Source organism: Sprattus sprattus (assembly GCF_963457725.1).
Source record: "Sprattus sprattus genome assembly, chromosome: 6".
NCBI lineage: Eukaryota > Metazoa > Chordata > Actinopteri > Clupeiformes > Clupeidae > Sprattus > Sprattus sprattus.
In genome coordinates, this window is record NC_137925.1 from 17,865,421 (window position 1) to 17,888,727 (window position 23,307).

The 23,307-nt window shown below is 41.7% G+C and overlaps 1 protein-coding gene across 1 annotated transcript; it reads left to right on the top strand.

The window, feature by feature from the left end:
• Positions 1-381: 381 nt before the first annotated feature.
• Positions 382-22,714, top strand: LOC308366729 (MORC family CW-type zinc finger protein 3). The gene is made up of 17 exons (XM_080840466.1): positions 382-487; positions 594-666; positions 3,124-3,256; positions 3,627-3,849; positions 4,152-4,297; positions 6,521-6,680; positions 7,471-7,599; positions 8,062-8,181; positions 8,423-8,526; positions 10,970-11,116; positions 12,699-12,818; positions 14,374-14,451; positions 16,879-16,918; positions 18,010-18,206; positions 19,849-20,479; positions 21,144-21,394; positions 22,043-22,714. Exons 1-17 carry the CDS (start codon positions 449-451, stop codon positions 22,191-22,193), a joined length of 2,742 nt encoding a protein of 913 aa, XP_080696592.1. The 5' UTR covers positions 382-448; the 3' UTR covers positions 22,194-22,714.
• Positions 22,715-23,307: the final 593 nt, after the last annotated feature.

The window sequence follows — 23,307 nt, forward strand, 5'->3', positions numbered from 1 at the left end:
TATGTTTTTATGGTATAAATACTCAAGTGTGTAATGATCAACCAGCTCATTTGATATGACATGGCATTTATTAGAGGCTTTGGTGTCGAGACAGTTTATATCAACAACACACCCGTCAGTGCGAGAGCACACGAACACATACACACCCACATACATACACACAAAGATACGGCTCACAAATTCAATTGGGACATCTTCTCACGGAAGTGAAGTTTGTAAACATAGTGATTTTTTTTATCCTACCATAACTTGGGCTCGCACTGCATATGTGATATGTTCCCGACAAAAGAACCGCTTTCAAACTGGCTACTTGTACAACTGCGGCTGGCTAAGAAGAGGAAGCAGTTCATAGTATCGCTCAGGTCCTAGATGTGTGCATTGTTTAACTAGCACAGATCACAAACTGAGGGTGGCGTGTGTTTGGATTGCGCAGTGTGCATAACACAAAATGGCGAGGTTGAGCGAACATGGGATTCGTCTCAGTTCTGTAAGTAGGCTATTCTTTATACGTTATATTGTGGCCAGGGAATACGATACGCTAAATGTTAAAACTGCAATGCAACATCAAGACATTATGACTTCTATGCTTTCAGATGAGCCCTTCATACCTGAATAGTAACTCAACGAGTCACACATGGCCCTTCGGCGCAGTGGCAGAATTAGTAGGTAAGGACGTGAGATAAGTGGGTGAGCATGAGTTGTTTTTTGATTACTTTTTACCAATGATTGATAGTGATTTTTGACAGTAGGACCCTTTCAAAAACGAAAGACGTTTCGTTTAGTCATTTCTGTTACTTCCGTATGGAGGTGACTGAAGCAGATAGAGTTGCCGTGGTTTGTATATCAACTTAAGGGCCACCTGTTGCTTCCAGTCCTGCTCTCAGAACTTCTGCCATTTCAACTGTAGCCCGCGCATGTTTGAATCGTTTGATTTGCGCTGCTTTTTTTATTGCTCTACTTACTTTAAAAGACGTGTCTTATGTAGGCTATAGGCCTAAAACGTTTTTGGGAAATATTAGTACTAAAAGAGATTAACGTTTACTAGACGAATGGTTCATTGTCTATTCCGTACTTGCTGTGGGTAATAGTAGGTTTATATATGTTTTTGGCGTATGTAATATTTTACTCATTCTTAAAAACATTTACCTAACCATAAGGATGTCTCAGTAAATATAAAAATGCATTATGATATTCTAGAGAAGTTTACACTTGAACGTGAGCAGATGTAATGTTCCCACGTTATATTACTGTAGCCTACATGCTGAAAGGTATAAGCTAAAAGTTATTAAAACAAAAGGTTCACTGTCAATATTGCGTGTCAGAGGGTGCTAAATTAAGGTAAAGTCGGGTAAATTAGGCCATTAGGTGAAATATGCCATATAAAGTTGGAGTGGCATAGGGCTTTAAGATTCAACAGCCAATCACTGTACTTTTAATTAAACCGTTGTAACAACAGTTCTTGACGTGTATCAATTATTTGATTGGTTAGACAAAGGTATATCCTCAAACAGACACTGATGAATGCAAATGCCTAGAAAGTGCCATGACATGCTAAGCAGCAAGCCTAGCTTTAAAATAAGGAACACATTCATCACTAAAATAAAACGTGTAATAGCCTACAGTATACCTAATGAATATATAAAGTTATATATAGTAATAGTAATATATAGTTAAATATAGTTTCTTGCCCATTTGTATCTTATCATGTAAGCTATTCCAAATGTATTTTCTGAGCTCTCTTGAACTTGTGGGCTTTTATTTATTTCCATGCGCATTTCAATGGTGATTAAGACGATCTAATACGATTTACCAAAAAGTTACCCAATGTACCTGACATCACCCCAATATCAATGTATAAAAATGTTCTGTATAAACACAAATCTACCTTGTTCCTCATTTTCCGAACCAATCAGAGACAAGTCTCCACTCTGTGTGTCGGTATTGGTGTAGATATGCAGGGTGGAGCGTTCAGTGAGTATGTCAATCCCCTTCCGTGTAACAACTGTTGCGTGTATGTGAAGGGTATGCTAATTTCACATCAAAGCTGTCGGTGTGGACTTCAGTTCAGGCAATGTAAAAGCTGTTTTCCGAACTCCAGTACACACCGAGGAACCGTACCCGAGTCTTCCAGAAAGCGGGGGTCTGGGGTACGGTTCACCTGGAAGGTATTCCACGTGCATGGTTGAGTGAATTTAGGGTAGGCTAAGTGGCGTAATTCTCATAGCAAAACAAAGCCATGGGGCTCTTCAATTAGGTGGTTTACCACGTAGGCTACTCTGAGTTAACTTATCCAGGTTTGTCACTAAACTACCTAGCCTGCTGGATAGGCATACCCACCTGAACTCGGTTCATATTTATAACCTATCCGATCTAAAACCAGGAAGTAGCTTAAACATTATTTATGACCGCTTGCGCTAATGGATCTAAATTATCTCACAATAAATACATCATCGTTAAATGTAAAAAATATTTCAAAACATGCAATTTCCTAAACTGCAAATAATCTACACAACAGACGAGTTGACAGCTATCTCACGTGGTGCGTGTGGGTAGGCGAATGCGTGTCAGCTCAAGCAAAGATGCAAATTCATCTCGCATTGCCGCTGGTCTCCGGAAAAACCTCCTTTTCGCAACATCTAGCATTATTTATTGCAGACCGAAAGTGACTACTTTGTGTCGTTGCGTAGAGATATAACTACAGGTTCGTGTTGGTGACATAAACGATCCAGCGGGGGCAGAGGTAATAGTGCATTTATTATTATTATTTTTTTATTATTATTAGTGGGAATAATCACAATCGAGTTCGGACCAGCAAAACAGACCAAAGTCTCCAGCATTATTGGAGCCAAATGATATGGTCCTGAGGCTGTGGTTTATGAAACCCAAATACATTTGAAAAGTCGTCAGATGAATATGTCTTTTTAGAGACCCTTGCCACCAGTTTAACTGCCAACAGGTTTGGGTTGAAAAGCGTCTCAGTTGGTTTAATGAAGAAAACGTATGCCTAATACGTAACCCCTTAGGGATCTAAAACTGGAATAAATCTCTCTCTCTCTCTCTCTCTCTCTCTCTCTCTCAAACACACACACACACACACACACACACACACACCTTCTCATACAGACAATGCCTCAGACCCAGGTGTCACTGCCAAGAAGATTTGGATAGATGTAGTCCAAGTGAAGGACCAGCAGTGTTTGGCGTTCACAGATAATGGCAGTGGGATGACCCCCAACAAGCTGCACAAAATGCTTAGGTAGGTCAAAACAGCTGCCTCATTATTGAGACCAGACTTCACAGCTTTTGGAAGGTCAGGACTGGCATCAAATCAGGATTTGAGCTTTAGCAACATCTTTAGCACATGTCCTCATACTAGACTTGTTAGCATTCTTTTGATTGACAAGTAATCCAGACAACGAAGCAGCAATCTTATTTTGAAGTAATGTCTTAGGTTAGGTTTCTTTTTTCCCCTCATGTTTTTCGAACACATTCTCTATATAATATTACAGATATACATACATTTCAAATACAAGTACTAACTATTTACAGTCACCACAGCAGGATGACATGGTGAATAATTCCTCATTCATTCGCCTCAATAATTCCTCATTTCCATTTTAACGCAGTTTTGGCTTCACTGACAAAGGCACGGTGAAGGGGAGCCACCAGCCCATTGGCGTCTATGGCAACGGCTTCAAGTCTGGCTCCATGCGACTGGGTCGGGATGCCCTAATCTTTACCAAGAATGGTGGCTGCCAGAGCGTGGGCATGCTCTCTCAGAGTTTCCTGCAGGCCATCAAGGCCCAGGCTGTCGTTGTGCCAATCGCCCCATTTAATCAGCAGACTAATATCCTGGAGATGTGTGTGTGTGTGTGTGTGTGTGTGTGTGTGTGTGTGTGTGTGTGTGTGTGTGTGTGTGTGTGCGCGTGTATTTGCATTTGGTTATGTGTGGACAGAAGTGAAGAAATACAGAAAGAACTTCTGAAGAGAAGATGCTCTTTTGTGTGTGTGTGTGTGTGTGTGTGCGCGTGTGCGTGTGCGTGTGTGTGAGTGCATGCAGAGAGGAAGAGAGTGAGACAGTCTGTATAGATGTGTGTATGTGTCTGTATCTGTCCACGCTGGTTTTTGTCACCTTAACCACCCCTTCACAGACATTAGTAGTGACAGAGGACTCGGAGGCCAGTCTCAAAGCTATCCTCACACACTCCCTCCTCAACACCAAAGAGGAGCTTCAGGAGCAGCTCGACACCATCCCTGGGAAGAAGGGCACGAAAATACTCATCTGGAACATCCGAAGGTCAACATCATCATTTTCTGATTTAGATGTAAAGCCTTTAATTGTTTAAAAGGTTCAGTGTATAGTTTTAAGTGGCATCTATTAGTAGAAATGCAATATAGTATTCATAATTATGTTTTCAGTAGTTGATAATTTACCTGTAACTATAAATCGTTTTTTTGTTAGCTTTGAATGAGCCCTTTGTAGGTAGTGGGTCTTCTTCCAGGACATTTGCTGTGTTTCTACAGTAGCCCAGAACAGAAAAACTAAAACACTGGCTCAAGAAAGGGCTTTTCACATTGTTACGGCCACCATAGGTATTCGCACACAATTGTAAAAGGGTAGGGTAATCAGCTGGTTGCAATTCATCAACCTCACCACTACATGCCACTAAAAACTACATACTGTGCCTCTAATCATGTTTTTGAGATTCACATACATGCACACTTCCAGCTCTTAGGGTACCGCATTGGAGGTTTATGGTGCTTAAAGACCAGGGCATTTGTTCTCCATTTTGGATAGGTGGCTAAGTTAAGACTATGCAAAGAAATTGCCACAAGCTGATGGTCTAAACAAACAATGTATACAGTAGCTTACATGTTCACAGGTCACAGAAGTCTTTCATTACTAATTCATTTAGCATAGAAAAGACATTGCATTTGTAGATCTTAAATTACGGCATAACGTAGCAGTAGTAGTAGAAGTAGTACGTTTTGGGTTTGGTATGAGACTGCCCATTCCTCTTATAATCCATGGATTCTCTGTGCAAAAGAGTATGCATCGGCCATGCGACGAATGACCATAACAGGTGATAGAAGACTTGCAGGGTTCTCAGATTCACCCATGTTGCGCAGGTGACTTGTTTATAACCCACAGGCTGTGGTGTTCTGTAAAGATGAACCTGACCTCTGATCAGTAGCGGAGCTTCAATGGGTGCCAAGCCCCACAGCTAGCAAAAATACTGGTGTAAGCAGTGTTAGCTTGTACTGTATGATGACTTTGAAAAAGATGTGTTCTACAAAAATGTTAACCACAGTCTCTGTTTTACTGATCAAAGCTTTTAATCAATAGTCTCTTCTAAAACACACAACACATGCATGGGTGCCTGCAGAGGGAGAAAAAGATGGCATGACATGCTCTTGGACCTGTAAACAAACAATGAAAGCTCAAGTTACACAACATTTTACTTTCGCAAAATGTGCATGTTCTCATCTGGGTCTGGGTGACCTCTCCACAGGGCAGGGTTTAGGGCCAATGGCATGAATCTGGCCACCCTTTATAAAATATATAAATATAAATATATATAACCCTTAATAGAATGTATCTTACAATTCCTGTAGGTAGTGTGCAGGCAGAACGTTCCTTCAGTCGCTTTAAACTATTGAACTTACTTGCATTCCACCATGGGCGAGGAGCGCCTCTCACAACGATCTAAAAACCTTTTTTTGCGAAGGAAAGTGAGCTGCAAACATTGATTTGGATACGGTGTGCAACACGTTTGTCGAATGAAATGACTCAAGGTTAATTTAAGGGGTTAATGTTGTCTCAGAGTTATAAGCCTGTAACACTGGTCACATTGAATATGAAATCAAATGCAGAATGTTGAGCCTATTTCTATATATGTAATATATAGAATTATATATGCAGAATGCACTGAATTAGTGGCTCAATGATTTAATTTCCTACCAAACAGTCTAGCCTAAACCACAACTTAAATAGGCCAGCTGTGGTCTAGAAATAGCCTGCATCAGTGTACAAACATGTGGTCCTGTGTGTCCTATGGACAGTCAGGGACATAAAGTTGTGTGTGTGTGTGAAAAGAACACCCACTGCTCCACTGATTCTTGTCATTGCACCCATCGGCAGGAAAGATAAACTCCACACCTGCCTCTGATATATTTTTTTCTCGAAGTGCTGCTAACCGACTCATACAATTGCAATAATGGCTTAAAATGCATATTGTGTGTATATATGTGTCGTCTGCCTGCCTTCATTAGAAACAATATCCATGGTTTGATGACCTACGATTGTTTCCTTTGCTGCACAGAGTCCAGTGCTGCTTTTGTATGTCATTATGAAGAAATGATTACTATCAGCTGTATGTGTATGTTTTATTTAATTTTAAATGAATTGCTACATTTGAAACCAAAGTACTAGGTCACCAGAGCCAGTCATGGCATTGGATGTTTGTACGGTATTTCTAGCATGTCTCAATATGTCCTGGTTGCTGGCTGTCGTAAACAGGAACCAAGACGGGAAGCCAGAGTTTGACTTTGACACCAATGGGCATGACATCAGACTGCCAGAAATCCAGAGCGAGGAGTTGGAGAAGAAAGGGAAGAAGAGCTACACAGGACCCAGCAGGACGGACCAGATCATCCCAGAGATGGACTACTCTCTGAGGGTGGGTCACCATGGACTGATAGAGGATGATGTGGATGAGAAGTCAGATGACTAGTTAGAAGTAGAATGAGAAAGAAAAGTTTGTGTGTGTGTGTGTGTGTGTGTGTGTGTGTGTGTGTGTGTGTGTGTGTGTGTGTGTGTGTGTGTGTGTGTGTGTGTGTGTGTGTGTGTGTTATATTGTATGTATTTGAGTGAAATCTAGTTATTGAGTGCATATACATTTCACCATGATTCTGAGTACTGCATTCATCTTCAGTCAGTCAGGCTGCATAGTAAAGTCAGGCTGTTTCTGTTTGACCAACTCTTAATGATTAATGTGTTATATCAGATGCATTCCGGACGTCATCTCTAGCCAAGGCTATTTAGTTATTTTTGGCAAACAGCAGCTCTGTCACTTATCTTACATTATAAGAAGTTGAAGTTAAAGCCCACAATGTCAGGCAAAACAGATCTTTCATTTGTTTGGGGGTTTGCCAGGATATAATAGTCACTGTATAGAATAGTGTTGTGTTATAATAATGTACAGTGGTTAAAATGATCCAAATGCAGTCCTCTCACTTGGCTTACTGATGTATACACTTCTACTAGGTTTTCAGGACGCTTTAAGATCAGGTTGGAACAACCAAAGACTTGCTGCATTAGACTTTGTGGTCAATTTTTGTGATTGAGTAACTGCTTATAGTTGACTGATATTTTTTTAGTATACTGTGCATTTCAGTTTTGAGCTGTCTAATTTCCCTCTCTCTCGCTCTCTCTCTCTCTCTCTCTCTCTCTCTCTCATTCTCATCCAGGCATATCTGAGCATTCTTTACCTGAAGCCAAGGATTCAGATCATTCTCAGACAGAGAAAAGTCCATACCAAACTGGTGGCAAGGAACCTGTCCATGATTGAGAACGATGTCTACAAGCCACACTTTATTGTATCCACCCTGAAGGTCTCTCATAGCCAATCACAGTGAAGAGTTTCCAAGCCTGAGATTTTGAATGAAACTTTGGATGGTAGAAAGAAATGGTGGATTATCCTCACCTGGTGAGAAGTAGGTGTGTCAGTAACCAGGTACCTCACATTTTGATAACAAGGCAGGAAATGAATAAGAGCTCCTTGCGCGTTGTCTAAGCTTGTTTTTCATAGTAGTAATTCATTATTAAACCATTACAAACTATATGTTTTGCATGAGTTTTAATGACAAACTCTTTGCATGTCTTTCGGGAAGTGATGCAAATATACTAATAAAAGTATAATAATCCTGAATCATTATTGTTATCAAAGAACCTCAGTACCCTGAGGGTGTCCGTGGACAAAATGTTTCGATTACCATGAGCATGTTTAGCCGTATGTGTTGCGTGCCACATGTGTTGTTCTCCTGATCCAGCTCAAACAGAATGAACGTGTCAGGATCACCTTCGGCTTTAACAGCAAGAACAGGGATCACTTTGGCATCATGATGTACCACAGGAACAGGCTCATCAAGTCCTATGAGAAAGTGGGCTGCCAGATAAAAGTAAGCATCACATTGGCCCTAAAAGTGACGCATGCAGTGCTGCCTTTATAGCTTTCCTATGTTTGTTCTTGTTTTATATCTGTAAACCGTTGATATTTATATGTAATTTATATTTGCGATGTTCCACCCTTAAAATAGAATGGGTGGATCCAATGCAAGGTCCTGATTAAGTGATATTTGCTGCCTTCTTTCTCATCCCCCGTCACACATACACAATGCATAGTGACCCTCCTTCTCTTAGTCCTCAGGGCAAAGATCGGGGGTTGGAGTCATTGGGGTGATTGAGTGCAACTTTTTGAAGCCTGCTCACAACAAGCAAGACTTTGAGTACACCAAAGAGTACAGGTGGGTCATCACTTTGAGTTCTTCGAACTAGGGATGCAAATTATCGATTAATTCATTAATCATTAGTTGATAATCTTATCGATCGACTTTCGATTAATTGATAAGCGGCGTTTTTCACCTGAGTTTCAGTGCTTCAATAGGGCCTTTAAAAATAGGCCCTATTATTATTATATTACATTACATTATGATAATTCTATTATATTCTATTATACATTCCTCAAGTAATTATGCATTAGGAAAATAAAGCAGAAAAGTTTTTTTATGGTATAACAAAATCCATTCATTAATTTAAAAAAAAAGAAATAAATTATGGACTGGCTCAGTTCTTGCATTTGAAACAGACATAAAACAAAAAAGAATAGAAGAAATTAAATAGAGCCAAACAGAATATTATTGAGCCTATAGATTATGAAGAAACTGCATCTAGGCTATTACAGCTAAATAGCAACACAACTCTCTGAAGTTTAACTCGCGCTCACGGTAGTGAGGGATAGAGTAACTTTACATTCTTAAATGACAAGCCATCAGGCAAAGGTAAGCTAGCCCGCTAACGAGCTAGGTATCTAATCATTAAGCCTGAGTGAGCTAGTCCGCTATCAAGCTAAATAGCCAACTCAACTCTTACTTACTTACTTACTCTCATGAGCCAAACTCGCGGGCACACGTTAGCGCGGGAGTAGACAGAGATATTCACATTCATAGCAAGGTGAGCTAGCCCGCTAACGAGCTAGGTAGCTAACTCTATGAAGTCTCAGTGAGCTAGCCCGCTAACGAGCTATTAGCTAACCTGAGTTTTAAGACTATAAGCCATATCGCGGCAGTAAGCGAGAGAAGGTATAATACAGTGTAGCTGTGATTTTTAGGTTGACCAGGTGAACTGGTGGTGCCATGCAGGACAGAAGCATGCACGGTGTTCAAATGGTAACTGAGTGAGCTAGTGGAACTATTGTATTTCAATACCGCATTACACAGAGAACATTTGTTTTCAACCGGTCTCTCGCGCTAGCGCCCTCTAGCGATTAATCGTGATTAATACATTTTGATCGAGCAACCTCTTAATCGACAATTAATCTAAAGTCGATTAATCATTTGCATCCCTACTTCGAACCTAACCACACACGGTAAAGTTTGTCGGTATGGTAGACCACAGAAAACTACTGGAATTCCCCTTTACCATTCACACGTTGGTGAATGATAATTTTGGTTTCCTGTTAAATTTTTTTATAAAAATACACTGGCATTTTCAGTAGCAGTACACAACAAGAAATTGTCCTAAGAAAGAATCAAGACAATTTAATGTTTTAGTTGACAGTAGTACTAAGGCTGATATGTCGTCATCTGACTGATCTCAGCAGCTCTCTGTCTGATTCCTTCTTGTGCACTTGAGTGCCTATTGCAGATGGAGTAGTGAACTACATCATCATAAAGACAGCTAGTAGACAGACGCATACTGCGCAAGATGGGCGATCCACACTTGAGTTTATGAGTCATTTATTGAGGCGACAGTATCATCAAGGGGCATCTCAGTCAGAGTGATTGAGACAGTCATAGAGGCAGAGAGTGGAGAGACTACAAAGCTCTCATATGAAAGAATAATTATATTCAATGCCTGAATCCACTAGGTGGAAAAACATCATTGTTAAAGACACCTAGTGCAACTTTATAGGCTTGAGACTCGAAAAATAAACATTCAATTCTTTTTTACATGTAGTAAGTTTCAATAACTCCATACCATTACATATCGACAGTCAAGGAGCAAAGATGAGACGTCGTTGTGTGGTGAGAACTGATAGAAAATCGTACACAACAACAATCGCCGGTGGGGAGAGGCCATTCTTCCATTGACTGGAATCCTGCTTTATTTATTGGTGGCACCAATAAATGAAGATTTGGGGGAAAAAAGGCGGCGATTGTTGTTGTTTACGATTGTCTATCAGTTCTCACCACACAACGACGTCTCATCTTTGCTCCTTGAATGTCGATATGTAATGGTATGGAGTTATTGAAACTTACTATGTGTAAAAAAGACTAGAAATTGAATGTTTATTGTTAAGCCTCGAAAGTTGCACTGGGTGCCTTTAAGGGAAAGTCTATACACCAGAATGACTACTATAGGTGACTGGAGAAGAACACAGAAGTGTGAATATGGAATTGAATAGGAAGGCGCTGAACTCATTGTGATGGAGGCATATCAAATTGTTCAGGCAACATTTGAGCACTACTTGTATATGCACTCACAAAAGGTGAAACGAGCGTCATGACAGAGTAAATATTATCCTCATATTGTAATTCTCCTTTCTGTAAACTTCGAAGACCTTTTTACGAGACTGTTTTATATTTTAAAAAGCTTTTTGTTTTGGAGCTATTTTGCGTGTGGATCATCTGGCATTGTCAGTATGAATGTGTTGTGATGGAGCTTGTGTTGTGATGGATGTCCACACAGACTGACACTGGCAGCCCTGGGCCTGAAGCTCAATGACTACTGGAGAGAGAAGAAGGAGAAGAAAGCCAAAGAGAGAGAGTTCAATGCTGTCTACAAGCACAATAATGAGGAGGAGAAAGACGAGGACGTGGAGGAAGCTGAAAAAGAGTGAGTGAGAAGTAGAGAACTGTTTGAGCTTTGCCACGGTTTAACCGCCTAGTTCCTCTTAGTTGATGTACCCAAGGAAACACCTGAATGGTTTGTGTCTGTGTGTCGTGTGTGTGTGTGTGTGTGTGTGTGTGTGTGTGTGTGTGTGTGTGTGTCTGTGTCTGTGTCTGTGTCTGTGTTAGTGTGTGTTCAAGTGTTTCTTAGAATGGCAAAAATTACCAGAAAGCAACCCAGATATACCACAGCAGACATCATAAGCGAAACATATCCTCAACGACACAGATCAAACTAAACCTTATAAGGATGTTTTAAATAGTAAGCAGATTAAATCTAGAAGGTGTAGGTGGATCTGGAAAGGGAAATTCAACCCACATGTGTTCTTATCTCACTCTTTTGGTCAATGTATTTATATGATAACTCTCATCATCACTGTTCATCTCTATCTCTTTTCACTCAGTTGCACAGAAATAAGTAGATGTATTTGTCTTAGTATAAAAGTTTAAAATATGTGCTGTATGGGATGAGACCTGGTTGAATGATGTAAACATCTGCTGTCTTCCAAGAGGTTTCATAAGGTTACGTAGGCAAGGCAAAAACACTTCCTCGTCTCAGCAGGTCAGCTTCCCCGTTTTCAGAACGAACATAAGAAAATGGTGACGTGTTGTCTAGACAGTAAGGTATTTTTGCATCTTGTCAATCTATATTAGCAGTATGCTGAATACATGGCTAAAACTTGGATATCAGGATTCATATATTCCTTTAAACATCAGGTTACCCTTTCCTTCTCTTGTTGTCTTTGCTTCTCAGTATTCAGTCTACTGCAGTGGTCACCAAACCTTTTTGGCCAAAGATCAGGAACTCTGCCTTGGTGACAGGCAAGATCTACCTATTGAGGCGATGAGAGAAAAAGACTGTCCAGACTCTAGACTGTACTTACAACTTAACTTTTTATTTGGCCTAATTTAATTAAATGTAATTAAACTCTTTGGTCCAGCTTTCAAATTGATGTGACCAAGAACACACTAAATGACTTAATTTCAGTGCAACATAAAAAGGAAAATATTTGTTAACCGCACACAATATGAACAAGAAAAAAAAACATTTGCAATGAGCAGGCTGGATATGAACTGCTTTATTTTTTCAACTGAAGTTACAACACAACACTGACAAATTTCTCATGTGACTCAAGTCAGTGTGATGGCTGTGATTGAACCGTCTGTGAGGTGTCTGTCAGTAAGCTGGCTCCTGTAGGCTAGGTCTCCGAGATCGACACGTCCCCTGGTCTACTGTGTGTGTGTGTGTGTGTGTGTCCATTTGTCCATGAGTCCTTGTGTCCCTGCTACTCAAGATGTTTTTGCGTCCATAGTCTACTCTAAATAAATTAATCATATGTTGAATATATGCCCAAAACTTGGAAATCACCTTTAATATATTCCTTTAAACATCACAGGCCCCTTCATTCCTTTCCTTGTCTTTGCTTCTCAATAGTTAGTTTACTCTGTGTGTGTGTGTGTGTGTGTGTGTGTGTGTGTGTGTGTGTGTGTGTGTGTGTGTGTGTGTGTGTGCGTGTGTGCGTGTTCAGGGCATTGACGTGGTTGCAGTGTGAGGAGTGTTTGAAGTGGCGAGGAGTGCCATCCCATCTGCTCACTGGAGCAACGCCTGAAGGATGGACCTGCAGTCAGCATCCAAACCCACGTAACAGGTAAGACCCACCTTCCCCTCCAATAGAAGCCCCATGAACAAGGCCCATCTCTGGGTTAGCCAAAGAGTGGTCCCCTGCCGGTCCCTGGAACCTCTGATGGTCTAAATAACAAGTTGCATGTGAAGGGGTCAAGCATTCACTGTAGTACAAGGTTCTCCCTGAAAGACTGCTGTATAGATGGACATTTACAAGATAGTAAATTAAATTATTCTTAATACAGCACTTTCAGGACAGAGTATTGTTACAAAAGCTTCATATTTAAGTGCACACGCCAAAAAGCAAGGCTGACTTGGCTGAGATCAGCAACCCTTTACAATGAAGGAACTCAGAAGAAGCACACTGGTGATATCTTTGCTACTGTACAGTGCTTTTAGAATGTATTCAGACCCCTTTGCTTTCGTACATTTTGTTATTTCGAGCCTTTCTCGTTTAGATTCATTTTTTTCCCTCATCAATCTACACTTAATACCCCAGAATTTTAGAAAGTTTTGCAAATGTTTTTAAAAGGAAAAACTATTTCCCATGACACATGGTTCCTTCCATTTCACTTGATCATCTACAAGATGTTTCTACACCTTGATTGGAGTCCACCTGTCGAAAATATAATTGATTGGACTTGCTTTGGATAGGCACACATATAAGGTCTCACAGCTTTGGAGAGGATTTGACAGGATTGTGTGGAGGTACAAATCTGAGGGAGGCTACAAACATTGTGCTGCATTGAAGGTTCCCAAGAGCACATTGACCTCCAAATTCTTAAATGGAAAAAGTTTGGAACAACAAGGACTCCTCCTTCCAACAGCTGGCCACCCAGCCAAACAGAGCAATCGGGGAAGAAGGACCTTGGTGAGAGAGGTGATCAAGAACTATATGGTCACTCTGGCTGAGCTCCAGAGATCCTACGTGGAGAAAGTTCCAGATAGACAACCATCACTGCAACACTCCACTGATCTGGGCTTTATGGCTTACTGGCCAGATGGAAGCTGCTCCTTAGAGAAACACACAGGATAGCCTGCTTAGAGTTTGCAAGAAATAACAGACTTTCAGACTGTTAGAAACAAGGTTCTGTCCAGTTGTAAGCATCACATCTGGAGGAAATCAGATTTAAAAAGATTTAAACATAAGGGTGCAACTTAAAAAGTGAAGAGGTCTGAATACTTTCTGAATGCACAGTATATGTTCATCTGACTTCACAACCTGGTTATATATTTGATACAATACGCGTTCGACTGACTTCACACATTGCTGTGCTCCTGTGTGAAATTAGCTGAATCTCAAGCTCATTCTAAGGATTTAGTTTGTAGCTCAAACCCTCATGGTTTGTGTGATATGATTAAACTCATTTTGCACTAGAGTATAACCGTGTTGGTTCAACTGAAGCACTCAATGATTTGAGTGTTGTAACCAAGCTCAATATTACATGTTGGTATCTTGCTTCCTCATCCACTAAAACCTCCTACCATACCTTACCTGAAAGAAAGCATAATGTGTAGATGCTAATGCGTGTGTAGATGCTGATGTGTTTGTGTCTTGGTGATTTGGTTGTTGCCAAAAGGAGTTGTGATATACCAGAGGAAGGAGAGGACACAGAAGAGGAGCCAACCCCCAGCTATGAGAAGACGGTGAAAAAACAGTTAAGTTGCAGAATCTCCCTCATGTCTGAACTAGTGTGTGTGTGTGTGTGTGTGTGTGTGTGTGTGTGTACGTGCGAGAAAGAGAGAGAGAGAGAGCGACTGGGCACATATGTGAAAAAGAAAGTACGATCTGGTGTGTGTAGGTGTTTCGTTGATTGGTATTTTTGCACCTGTGGTTTATGACCACATCCGTTACTCTTAACTGCATCCTTGGGGTGTGTGTGTGTGTGTGTGTGTGTGTGTGTAGGAGGAGTTAGCGATTCTGGAAAGATATGGTTGATATTTGAATTCAACAGCCAAACCAATAAAGCCCCATCCCTTCAGAACTCCTTCAGATATAATGCCCCCAATTCATGGATGCCAAGGCAACAAGACTAATGACTAGTCTTGACCAAAAGAGAAAACAAAAGCAAAACAACCAATGACATAAAACACTTTTAAACGAACGACATGCAGGCACTCAAACACAGCATGTAAAACACAATGGAGTAAAACCTAACAAAAGATTGTTTTTGCAAAACTTTGTGGCCATAAAACCCTTCACAAACTTTGTATGGACAAATACCTTGATATATATAAAAAACAATGTCACAGCAAGTAATGTTACTACCGTTCGTACACTATCACTGTCGAATTGTGGGTAATGTAGTCTATGGTGGGACTACACCTACAACTGTCACTACAGTCGCTGCTGCGAAGCTAACATGCAGAGTGGATAAGACTGCAGAGACAACAGACACTCATCAAAGGGGCGAAGTGGTCAAGAAGGGGAATAGAGCTGAATCATGGCATTTAAATTGACTGGTGCCAGTGGCTGTCCTATAGGCGAGAGTGTGGGATTTTAATTTAATTCTAGCAGTGAAGGGTGACCAGCAGAAGAGTTACATGTGTCCTCGTTGGCTGGTAAAAGACCAAACACGGAGCCACATTCTGAATAATGTGCAATTTCACAACACGTGCAAGCAGGCCTGTCAAAATTGCAAGTGCATTGCAAGAGTGTAGTTTAGAAATAACTAGGTCAGGGCATATTGTATGAGACAGTGCCTGTGTGAACCGATAAGACCTGCAGACGAAGTTGAAGTTGCTCATTAATTAAAACACCAACATTTCGGGTCAATGAAAACGAACCAAGCTGGATGTTAATAATTAATGTTGATTAAAGTGAAGCATTGACTACATGCGTGATAGCAGGTAGAATCCCAAAGGACATGTCGTTGGACGACACCATTGAAGAAGAATAGACTTTTTCCTCATTATAAGTTGAGAATGAATGCAACTGCTTCTATGTACAGACAAGGTCAACCCCATGTAGGAGGATCAGAGAGTTGCACGCTAATGGCAGCACCGTTTTCAGTTAAGAAAGTTACAAGGCAATTAGCAGAGTTGGAGGATTAAGGAGGAGTAACTCATGGCAGAGGTGGAGGTGAAGGGTTAATGAGCTGGAACTGATTAAGGAGGAGGAGGAATAATAGGATGTTCTAGGAGACACACAGAAAATCTAATGAAGAAATGGTCAGGTACATGTAATGGGGTGAATGACTGTTAGCTTTTCTGCTGTGCAATTGTGCAATAGTATGAAATCTACATCCTTACTGGCCTTATGAGTAGGAGGGTTGTGGGCATGTTTGTAAATGTGACACTGTTTGTAAATACATGTTTGTAAGTGGGACACAGATTGTAAATTCATGTTTGAAAATGTGACACGGGTACCTGCTTGCAAGCTAACCAGCTAATTACTAACATTAGCAAATGGCACAAAACAATACTGACTATTGGTTCAATGAAATATAGCTAAATTAATGTTGCTCACCTGTCAAGCAGAAACAGAGCAACCTCTGTATCCGTATTTATGCTTTTTAACTCTCTGAGGTCTCTCCACCATGTAAAACCGATGTTAATTCAATTCAATTTTATTTTTGTTTATATAGGTCCATAACAATACAATTGTCTCAGAGCCTGGACCCCCTTAGTGCAAGCACAATGGCAACAGTGCGGCTCTTCGCCCTTACCTGATCAAACCGCGTCTTTTTTTAGGGTTTTGTTCTTTTTACCTCACCGTCTGTTTTTTGGCCATCTCTTATTCTTTGACAATGTGATTATGTTGTGGGGTTCAGTACGTCAGCATGTCTCTCTACAAAAAGTGTATTTGATTAGAATCGCTGACTTTACCTTTAAGGTATTTCAGCATGTAAAACTACAACATTATTACTTTTAGACATCCTTTGTAGCTTTTAGACTTCCTTTTTTAGCTATAAGGGTTTTTCTATCCGACAATCTCTGGACTGCAGCTGGTCGTCCATTAGACGGTTGTAATCTAAACCTTCAAGAGTTGTTCTCTGGCAGGCGACAGACTAGTGACAGTTCCTCTCACTTTTGTAAGAACATGGTGATGCCTTGCTCTAAATTTCTTCATGCTTTATCTTTAGGGACCAGGTTCACGTAAGGAGGAGAGTGAAGTCACAGGAGGTAAATTATATACATTGTTTAGTTTATTGTGTGTGTTTGTGTGTGTGCCTGTGTGTGTGCCTGTGTGTGTGTGTGTGTGTGTGTGTGTGTGTGTGTGTGTGTGTGTGTGTGTGTGTGTGTGTGTGTGTGTGTGTGTGTGTATAAGAGTCACAACACATTTCCTTTAGTTTTTCTCAGCCCTTCCCTTTTCTCCGCCCTTTTCTCACAACCAGAAATGCATTTCTTACCCATATCTTACACTACAAAAAACATAGATATACAATCCCTAATGATTTTCTGAAGGAGACCACAGAAAGACTAAATGGAGCTGGGCATACATTCGTACATTTGTGTTTAAAGAGTATGTTAGCAAGACCGTTTGTGGCCGCTGACACTCTGTCCCCACAGTAGTGGGTACGCAGTAGTATGTCAGAGTGCATGGTCAGGTCAGCAAGTGTGTATGTGTGAAACCATCACAAAAGGAAGTAATGTGAGCAGTCACTGTGCAGTGTGCACATAGTGTCTGAGTCCCTGATGGTGTGTCTTTAAGTGTGCACATGCTTCAGGGTTATGACCAGGTGTGTCTCTAATTGTGCACAACATAGTGTCTGAGTTCCTGCTGGTGTGTCTTTAAGTGTGCACATAGTGTCTGAGTCGCTGATAGTGTCTTTAAGTGTGCACATAGTCTCTCTTTAAGTGTACACATAGTGTCTGAGTCTCTGATGGTGTGTCTTTAAGTGTGCACAGTGTCTGAGTCTCTGATGGTGTGTCTTTAAGTGTACACATAGTGTCTGAGTCTCTGATGGTGTGTCTTTAAGTGTGCACAGTGTCTGAGTCTCTGATGGTGTGTCTTTAAGTGTACACATAGTGTCTGAGTCTCTGATGGTGTGTCTTTTAAGTGTGCACATAGTGTCTGAGTCTCTGATGGTGTGTCTTTAAGTGTGCACAGTGTCTGAGTCTCTGATGGTGTGTCTTTAAGTGTACACATAGTGTCTGAGTCTCTGATGGTGTGTCTTTTAAGTGTGCACATAGTGTCTGAGTCTCTGATGGTGTGTCTTTGAGTGTCCATGTTCGTCAGGGTTATGACCAGGTGTGTGTGCGTTGCTTCATAGGAGAAGAAAAGGAGACGGCGCTCCCTGACGCGAGGCCTGTCTGACCCCTTGGTCACATCCCAGATGGACTCAGCAGAGCAAGAGGAGAAGGAGGGGGAGGAGGAGGAGGAAGAAGAAGAAGAGGAAGAGGAGGAGGAGGAGGTTGAGATGGAGGAAAAAATGGAGATGAGACAAACCAAAGACAGAAGAACGTACAGGTCTGGGGAACCCACATCTGTTTGGGAATTAAACAATGGCCTCACTCTTCAATAAGCATGTACAATATAACCTGTATGATGGCATTGGTCGTTGGTAATGATTTCTCAATAATTTCCACTCTTTCCATTTTCTTTAAGTGGTTAGATAGCAAGCTGTAACATACTGATTCACTTTCATTCATTTCCAAAGGTCTAGACATTCAAATAATTGCATGCAATAGTGCATGCTAGCTCATAATCAGCCGTAACATAAGTAAAAGTGAAATATTTGAGTATTATAAAACATTTAGGGCCTGATTTACTAATATGCGAGCGCTTCTTAATCTGCGTTCGCAAATTAACGCACGGTGTTTTTGCGCATTTTACTTGGTATTTATCAAGCCAGATCTGCGCTGGGCAAACTGTGCTTACTCCGCCCTTTAAAGAGCCTGATTTACTAAGATTGATTTGCGAACGCATCTTTGCCAGGCGCACATTAACGCACGGTGATTCCCCGCATTTTCCGTGATATTTATCAAGCCAGATACGCGCTGGGCAATCATTATTTAGCGCACCGTTAAAAGACTGGAGAACTTGCCAGCAAGTTACTGCCACCATGGAGATTCGAGGAATAAAAAAATAAGGTTCAGCGAATAGATAGCGAATAGATAGCGAGATAGATATATTGGTTCACGTTCGCTCAATCACTGAACCTGATTCAATGGGTTATATTGTTGTTTTGCCCGCCATCATCTACAGCGAGATGTTTAAAAGAACACGATTATAAATAATATGCTATTGGTGGCATTCATGCATAAACTGTCTATTATAACAATATATATGTGTACATGGCGAGATTAATACGTTCTACAAGGGACATGGGTTCACTACAATATATCCCCACTGAAACAAATACATTTACCAAGTAGACAGGCCTCTCCAAAATCACCGTTGCTCAATCATGGATAAATGGCACTATTCCGAAAGATAAAACTGTCATGGACAGACCACTTCCACGTAAGTAATGGTCATGTTGGCATCACATATGACCTGGACATTCATTGAATATGTGCTTTCTGTTTCGGTAAACGTGTTCGCGGATTGAAGGTGGGACTGTTTGCATGTGGGTGCGATCAATTTCTCCAATTACGTTCGGAAAGTTTAATTTCATATATATGAATATATGAATTATACGAGTTGAAACAAATATTTCTGTTCGCTGTCTCTGTCTATGTCTTTGCCTGGCTGCTGCCATATCAACGTTTTCAGACTCAGTGGAAATGCGCTTGGTTAAGACGTGCTTTTATGAGGCGGAGAATTAGCCTGCAAATCAGAGATGTGCGCTCGCCGGGCAGTTTAGTAAATACCACGCAGTTCATCATTAGGTGCACTCCTCCCATTAAATAGCGCTACACGCCTACGTTACCACCCACGTTTCCGAACCATCCCACCTGTTTGCAGGTACACACCCTCAAAGCGTTAATATGCGCTGCGCCAGCTTAGTAAATACCGTTTTTCGTTACGACCGCTATTTTACGCCAGAAAATGGGCGCAATCCTGTTAGTAAATCAGGCCCTTAGTTTGAATACAGGTCTTGCCATGAAATTGAGATGGTTTTTTTTTCTCATTTTATTCTTACTTTTATTCTATTGTTATGCTTCAGCAACAAGAGGAAAGCTCCGGAGCTTCAAAAAGACAAGGCTAAAAAGCTCAGCTCAGGCGAGCAGCCTGAGCACGCCGTTCAAGACGGTGGCGACCAGGAGAAGAGAGGAACAGAGGCCACACCTCAAACCTCACAGGCCTCATACCCCCCCCAGGGCCGGCCACTCTCCTCCACGTCTGGCAGCATGTGGCCCCACGCGCCCATGACCCCGGGCTCGCACCCGCCAGCCGGCGCCCAGACGGTGGTGGTGCCTCCACTGAGCCGCACGGGCAGGCAGAAGGCTGGCTCGCTGGCCCAGGAGGAGCTGGACCGCTCCATCCTCAACCAGCGGCTGGGCCAGCTGGAGCGGGAGGCTAAGCGGCTGCGCAGGAAGCTGGGTCTGAGTACCTCGGTGACGGAGGAGGTGACCCAGGCGGCCGGCGGCGGCGGTCAGCCAGAGGGTCAGCCTCCACCGTCTGCCGGTCAGGGAGAGACGCCGAACGGGGCGGCTATGGAAAACAAAAGCTTGTCATCAGGGGAGAGTGTGTGTGCCACTCTGGATGTGCAGAGTTCAGTGCCTACTGTTGACCTGACTACCACGGGCCAAATGTTGGTGGAGCTCACTGCTGAAAAGCAAACACACGGAGCAAAGGTACACATATGAAGAAGATAGTAGGCTACTTCTCAAGCATGCTAACCTTACAACATTAGTGTAAGATGTCATTGTCGCAATACATAGGCATCTATCTATAGCTCATTGTAGATATACCATGGCAGAGACAAAGGCAGAAGCCAGTAGCATAACAGATTTGGAGACAAGATAGGCAGTTCAAGGAAAGAAGGATAGTGCTGCTGACACTGCATGTATTAGGTTAAGAAGTTGCTAACAAATGCAAATGAAGTTACCACTCCTTTGCCACAAACTACATTAAGTTGTCGATGAATGCAAAAATACAGAAGTTCATGGCCTTGCAGAAAACTACAGAGAACTTTTGTTTTGTTCCTATCGTAGCACCATGCAGGTGTAAATGGTTTGATTAATGATGCACTGTCATTAATATAGTCTCAACATTGTCTCTTTTAGTGGGAGATGGTAGGAGACCCATGGTTTTGTTTAAGATATTACATTTGTGAAGACAAATTAAGTTTGAAAATTAAACAGAGTTTGGCACCTTGGTGGCAAATTCATGGTGTGGCCACCAGAGGTGATCAGAGTTCTTAGGGTAGAACAAAGTTCATCCCCACAAGTGAATACCATACCACTTCCCCTTTAGATCTGTAAATGAAACCTTAATGTATCTCCCTGTCTCCCGCAGACACAGGAGAGTGATCTGACTGTGACGCCTTATCAGATGAGCATTACTCAGAGCAGTCAACAGGGGGAGCCATCGAGTCCAACGGATGGGCAGTTCTGCAACAAGAAATATTCCCCCATGCAGCTCCAGCAGCCCCTGCTTGCTGAGGTGCATCGGCTGAGGAAGGAGAGAGAGGCACTACTGAACAGAATGAAACAGGTGGAGAGGAGAGACAGACAGATGCGAGACCAGAGCACAAACACAGTCGAGAGGTCAGTCCGACAGGTCATGCACCCATGCAGATACACACACACACACACACACACACATATCCAAATCCACACACACACACACACACACACACACACACACACGCACTCGCACACAGACATCCACACACACACACACACACACACACACACACACGCACTCGCACACAGACATCCACACACACACACACACACACACACACACGAGAGGTGTCTTCATAGAACATGAATGCACATGACCACAAATACATGAACATGCACAGGATAAACACACCCATACATACAGGAGAGGAGGTCTCCGTAGAGTAGATACATGCACATACATGCATATAAAACATATGCATGCACAAACCCACTCACTTGGTTGCATGCACACACAAAATACATCTTGCCGATAGCACACATACATTAATACACTATGTTTAGAGACAAGTTAGGAAGTTCAATAGGCTCACATGTCAACATTTTCACACCTAAGGTGCAAAAGTACAAACCCAAAACCACGTGTCAAAGACATTCACACACTTACTCACACTTCCCGCTCATCTCAGAGGCGTGGCGTCTCTGTAAAGGAGCGACGCGCTCGTTTGAGCTCCCTGGTGAAGTTGTAGTAACGCCTCTCTTCATCTTTTCCCCCATCGCTCACGGCAGCGTTCCCACGGACCGCCTTCGCACCATGAGGAGGAATGTGGTGGCTCTTCTGTCCTCCATCCTGCCACACCTGGACCTACAGGGGATCAGTTACGACACTGGAGATGTGGACAGCATCCTTCAACAGATCATTGAAGCCAACAGCCTTTGATCTCTCACACACACACACACAAACACACACACACACACAAACACACACACACACACACACACACAGACACACAGACACACAAAAACAAACAACCAAAACCGTTAAGATCTATGTCCTATAAGCTTATTCTAGAATTAATTTGCTTTTTTAGATTTTAAACTTAAGTTACCTATTACTAATTCAGTGTGTAGTTTAAACAAGGTCCTATGCTTCTAAGCAGGTGTTTAATGTTGAAGAGAAGGAAATGCATCACCAGTCCATCCCTACATAAAAGCCTCTTACCATAATAGAGGGCTCTTGCCTTCAATGTGTCAAAGTAAGGACAAACATCAAAGCAGCATTAAGAGCGATCTCATACTGTTTACATAATTTAAACCAAGAAGCATTGTTGCCAAGAAGTGTACTCCTGTTCCGGACAATTTAAAACTATCGTTTAAGGCAGTTGTTCACAAACTTCTCATGGCAGACCCCCCTTTGACATTAAGAAAAAAAATTGCACCTCCCCCACTAGGGATGCACCAATCCGCTTTTTTCACCTCCGATACCGATACCAATATCTGAGGTTTAGTATATCCCGATCCGATACCGATATAAAAAAAACAGCACGTTTTATTGGGGGGAAAAGGCAGGGATCATGAGACTTGACCGAAACATTTCTTTCCTATTTAAAAAAAAAAACAAAAAGATTATTTTTTTTTTAAATATGGATCGGCCCATTGTCACCGATAACCGATCTAGAAATGTCTTCAATATTAGTACCGATACCGATACAAATATCGGATCGGTGCATCCCTATCCCCCACCCCTCCCTTACAAAGTAGGCTATAAACTCAGCACCAGATAGGCTGATTTAAATGATACTATGCTCTAAGACAGTGGTACCACAGTGTGGGGTGGACCCAGAGGGTGCGGGCTGAGGGCAAAAGAATGGAACAAGAACAGTCAACTTTCTCATTGTCAATGGGGAGGGGGTCTGCTTTGAAAAGTTTTTAAAGAAAATCTTATCAAATAAAACTGATAAAATATTTAAGTTTAAAATTTGAAATTAAATGTTTAACCGTTCACAATGTTAAAGAAAAACTATGCAACAGCTGATAAACGTGTTTTTTTGTAA

Excerpts from the sequence above, each read along its gene's own strand:
- LOC308366729 (XM_080840466.1), top strand. The coding sequence starts at position 449 with ATGGCGAGGTTGAGCGAACATGGGATTCGTCTCAGTTCT. Across the intron at positions 488-593 it reads ATGGGATTCGTCTCAGTTCT|ATGAGCCCTTCATACCTGAA; the intron begins GTAAGTAGGCTA and ends CTATGCTTTCAG. Across the intron at positions 667-3,123 it reads CGCAGTGGCAGAATTAGTAG|ACAATGCCTCAGACCCAGGT; the intron begins GTAAGGACGTGA and ends CTTCTCATACAG.